The following is a 5,315-nucleotide window of genomic DNA, read 5'->3' as shown; positions in this document are numbered from 1 at the left end:
TAGAAGAAAAATCTGTAAAAATAGTGCTGCTGAGTCAGGGCTTACAATTTTCTTAAGTTGATATTTCCCATAGCTTTGATTAAAATTAAGATAATTTCACTTTAAACAAATTTTGAAATGTCATCTAGTAGTAGCAAGCCGTAGCAAAGAGACTACATCTGGTTTATAGACAGTGCACTATCTTCTACCAGTATGGTTATAACCCTGTTAATGTTTACTAATTTATAGTGCTATCTAGGAGAAAACAGATGGGGATAACTCAGATTTTTAATTAAAACTAGAAATCTTTTGCATGGATAAATAGAATAAAATTTTCAGAAGTGGTATTCGGAGTTTTGAACAAAAGATATATATATATATATATATATATATATATATTGATCAAAACTCCGATATATATATATGCTTCCTGAATTCAAAGTCTGTCTTTTTGGGGGGTGGGTTGGTTTTGTAGTTTTTGTGTTAAAAATGACTTCGACATCGTTATGTGTTTTTGCATTGTAGCACGCTGTCCCCTAAGAATGATAAATCAGGAGTCCAGTGGCCCCCTGCTGCTATTAGGCCCAGATTCCTCGAGTTGACTCATTTCTCAGGAAGCTGGTCCAAAAATGTATGCACTAGAATCCAACGCCAGAAGCCAAATGGGCCGAGAGGAGAGCGGGAATCTGCAGAAGTGTCATAGGAAGAGTGGTCCTAGTTTAAATCAAGATCACTTGGAAAAAAGGATCGAAAGGTCCTGTTTTCATGGATTCTGAAAATCTGATTTGTGTTCCTTCTTACTGGAGAAAAGCATTGCCTCGAATGGTGGTGGTTGGAAGAACTTAATTTTTTTTGACAGTCCGTCCCTGGACTATCGAAGTCTCTCCCTCTGCACTGGAGATTGCGCTCTTCCCACGGCCCATCTGGAGCAATAGGCATGGGGTTCAGAATAAAGGTAGTTGCAAAAATGAAGTAATTATGTTCATTTTCTGGAAGCGAGATTATACGAATCATGAGGTAGGTATGTGTTCCTAAAATAGAAATTATCACTCCCTAAATAGCAGCCGTATTCAAGTGACTTAATGTAATCAAGGAAGGGAATAGGTAGTGTGTGTCACAGGTCTCCGGGAGGACTGGAGCGTTTCATCACGAGGTGTGGGTCAAGGGTTTGAAATCGCCCGATCTTGGAACTGTCAAAAAATGGCCCTGGACAAACGAACAGCAATTGCAGTGCCTCTGCCTGAAAGGAGGGGGAAGGCTGGTGTCGTTCTTTCCGGAGTTTCAGGAGTCTGGTGCCAGGAGCAACGCTTTAGAAGAAATTTTGAAAGAAAATAGTTAAAGGTAGGGAGAAAAGGAAGAGAAAAAGGAAAAAGGATAAAATGTGATATACTTTTACCGAAGATTAATGTCAGTCTTCAGTTCGGACTTGATACTAGGAACATTTCTTTCCCGAGAGAGTGGTCAGACACTGGAACAGCCTTCCTAGAGAGGTGCCCGATGCCCCTGTTGTCCCAGTGTTGAAAAGGCATTTGGATAGTGCCCTTAATAATAGCTTTTAAGTTTGGGTCAGCCCTGAAGAGGTCAGGTGGTTGGACTGGATGGTGATTGGAGGTCCATTCCAACTGAACTGTTCTGTTCTATTCTACTCTACTCTTTTCTACTCTACTCTATTCTACTCTATTCTATTCTACTCTGTTCTATTCTACTCTGTTCTGTTATCTATTGTTCTGTTCTACTCCACTCCACTCCATCTCGCCCTACTCTACTCTACTCTGCTCTGTTCTGGTTGTGGCAATGCATGTGGAAAATGAAAATATTCTCAAAAAATGCATCGGCGGAAGCATTTCTAACAGAGACAAGTAAGAGGGTTTTTTATACCACTTATCAAAACATTTGTGAGATCTCATCTGGATTATGATACGCCATAATCCGTACTCAAGAAATTTCAAATCAAACTGTAGTATGTACAGCAGAGGAGGAGGCTGTTGCCTTTGAGAAGGGTGTCTGCCTAATGAGAGGAATTTAAAAGAAAATTAAAGTTGAGAGGGGAAATCATGATTATATCTAATAACCTTAGTCAATGAACACTCTGGAGGAATGAAGAACCATTAATCACCACAGAAGCAAGTAGTATAAAATGACCATTAATTAATTTAGCCTGGAAAGTAGCAGTGGTTTTAACCGTTGAGGGACAACAAAATTCCATAAATTTAGCCAAGGGAAAATAAATTATCCTCAAAATATTGACTAATCATTTTTTTAATAGAAACACATTATGTGACAACACGGAAAACTGAGGGATTGAGCTGTCCAGATCAGCCGGTTCCTTCTTACCCAGTGGTGCATGGGGAGCTTCTCCCATCATGTGCCATGTGACCCGGGCAACTGGAAAATCCTGTTTCTTATGGGAATTACAACATTCCAAGGAGCTTAGACCACAGGAGACAATTAGAGGTCTCTGTTAAGGTCCTGTGATGCTAGACACATCCATTTGTTTCTATCGGTGTTTAAATACTTCCAGTGAAATAGTACTCCGGACTTTTAAAATGCTGGAAGCTGATTTAGTCAGAATCAAATGAAATATTTAATAACAGTTTCTGGCAGACTTTGAAAAAAATCTCTACAACTTTACAGAGCGAAGGCGAATTGAAAGTCTTTTTTCACCTGTGAAAGTAGTGTTTCATGAGAAAGAAAACTACTGCTGAGGCTGAAACATGGAAGTATTTGTGACCTGATAATTCTGGATTTTCACAGCTATAATGAATTAGAAATTATTTGGGAAATTGCCTTTTTCAGTTTCTCTCACTAATATCCTATAGTGTTGAAAAGAATAGAACATCTTGGATTAAAGCTAAATATTGTAATTTTAAGGCTTGATCATTGCATACCACTCTTAACTACTGAATATGACAATTGCAGACTTTAAATCGTACATAAATGTGGTATATCCAGGAGAGCGTTCAGCAATATGCCTCTGTTAAACTATTTTTAAGGGTATAAATCATGCAAAAGGCAGAATTTAGCGTGTGCTGCAAGATGAGGTTTGGTCTTTCTTTTCGGTGCATTGTTTCTGAAGCTCCACAATTCTCACCTCTCTTATTTGCCTTGTTCATAAATTGCGCACTGCCAATAGACTGCTTAGAGCAAGAATGTCTAAGGAGTTCTTCGTATTCGTTTCTTTTCCAAAGGGTTCTAAAATTTTACAAGTTTTGAAAAAGAGCAACAATGCTTAAATTAAATGAAATGAGCATACTGTTCATGTCATTAACTATCTGAAAGTCTGATGTGGGTTATAAAAAGAAAAAAATAAAGGAAGGTGAAGAGGAAATACTTTTTTAAAGAAAATACTAATTTATATTTAACTAAAAAAAAAATACTGCTTTTTTTAACTGTCCATAATACTATGTTCTTTTCCTCAGCCTGAGGTTCTCGAACAAATACAAAATCTAAAGGAACTGTGGATGGACAATAATTCTTTGCAAATACTACCTGGGGTATGAACATTTATTTTATGTAATCAAATTCTCTTGTGATACAGTGAACTATTTACCTTGCAGTAAATAAATGCATGTGCGTTTCCGTGAATGGGTATATGTTCTTAGTTCATCTAGTCATTAGTTATTATCAAGAAGTAAAAGTCTCAGCACGGCCATTCATATGAAAACCTTTTAAATGTTATGTTATTATGTGATAGTGTCTAAATGGGGATGTGCCTGTTTTACTTAAGCATTGTGTGGTTTTCATTGTGAGGGGAAATTATTTCTTATTGTCTTCTCAGTCACCGTGCATTAACTAGCAGTTTCATAGAAACCCACATGTTTTAAAAAGGAAGAGGAAATATTAAGTAGTCTAAATAAACTTAAAAATAACAGGTGGTATGCGCAGATTCAACTATATTAAAAGCAATTCTGATGCAGTGGAACGAGGATCTATTCCTCTAGAAAGCACTCCGTTTGGAAGTGGAACAAAAAATATTTGAAAATCTTAACATTAGGGTTATGTTTATATATTAGTGCTGTTTCTGGGTCGTTGCTACCCCACAGTAGAACTTCGATTTTCAGTTTTCGTTGCCATAAATTCTTTGAGATTTTCAGTCTGAAATACCTACACTGATTGTGCCTGGAGAAAGGGTTCCCCATCAAGAGGATTTGGTCACACAGGTGGCAGATCCTGTCTTTCACACAATAGCGCTCTCCATTGCTGCAGGGACAGTTTAGAACTAGCTCCAGCACAAACATGTCTGGGTGCTGGAAGTAGAAGTACTTCCTCTTTCAGCTTCGTATGTTCATTAATCAAAATTCATTGAGCAATGACTGGGTTTTGTCTTAAATTACATTCAGTTTCTTTTGCGTTAAGGAGGATGTTTTTACAGAAAATGGTCATTTTTGGTCACTGTCCAAATAGCCACGTCTTGAGTGCTTTGGTAGTTTCTTTAAATAAAAAATAAAAGCTGATATTGAAACCACTCTTTGATAGTGAACCCAGCTGGAGATCAAGAAGAGAAATGCTGCAGTATTGCTGCTGCGGTGTAACTGAGTAGAAGAAATGTCAAATATGCAAGAGAGTGTGGGCACAAATATTTTAACCATTATTCTGTTTCTTTTCTATCCACTACGAAATTGGTTAATACAGCCAGTGCTAAAATGCATTCCCAACACCGTCCTGCTGAGCTATCAAAATCCCTGGAGAGGGTATTTAGAGTTGAAGAAGTTCAGTAGATGGTGGAACCGAATCCCAAGGAGCATAATTATTTTCAGTGAATAATTCATGTTTTCTGAGTCTGAGTCTAGTAGACCCTAGATGGTGTTTTATGAAAGCCTACTCCAAAACAACAGGTTTAAAATAGTTAAAATTAGCTTTAAATTTTGAGTCTTAAGAATGGAAAGGAAATACCAACAGGTAATTGATGTTAAGATTTAGAGATTTACCAGGTTTCCAGTGTTGATAATTCAGTTTGTTAAAAAATACTTTGTGCTAGAAACAAAGATTGCATTGAATTACTAACGTGGGTAGAATGGCAAAGGTTGGGGTGAAAGGAAGATTTTCCCTTCATACAACAACTCAGATGTGATGAAAGATAACATGAAACTGCCTCCTGAGGAGCAGAGAGCAGATCTCAGCAAGGTAAGAGATGAAGAGGAAGCTGTGTTCATATTGTTTTAAAAGTACCTGTAGATGAAGCTATCTAAGACTATTTTCCTTTTTCATATGTACAGTCAATAACCACTAGAAGTATACGTAAATAACTAAAAAATCCCATTCCCATGAACTTCTGTGGAAACCATACGCTTCGCAAGCGATTCCCATGGCTTTCCCAAAATCCATAAAGGAAGTTC

At 37.4% G+C, this 5,315-nt stretch overlaps 1 protein-coding gene across 1 annotated transcript in view; it reads left to right on the top strand.

Moving 5' to 3' along the window:
- The window catches only part of LRRC7 (leucine rich repeat containing 7), a 103,439-nt gene that overhangs the window by 37,982 nt on the left and 60,142 nt on the right, over nt 1-5,315 (top strand). The window contains exon 7 of the mRNA XM_009883995.1: nt 3,399-3,473. Within this exon, the coding sequence (XP_009882297.1) occupies nt 3,399-3,473 (75 nt within the window). The remainder of the gene's footprint in view (nt 1-3,398; nt 3,474-5,315) is intronic.

This window comes from Charadrius vociferus, unplaced genomic scaffold, assembly GCF_000708025.1.
Source record: "Charadrius vociferus isolate BGI_N301 unplaced genomic scaffold, ASM70802v2 scaffold423, whole genome shotgun sequence".
Taxonomy (NCBI): domain Eukaryota; kingdom Metazoa; phylum Chordata; class Aves; order Charadriiformes; family Charadriidae; genus Charadrius; species Charadrius vociferus.
Note: the sequence above shows the minus strand (reverse complement) of the source record. Positions and strands in the feature narration are given on the sequence as shown.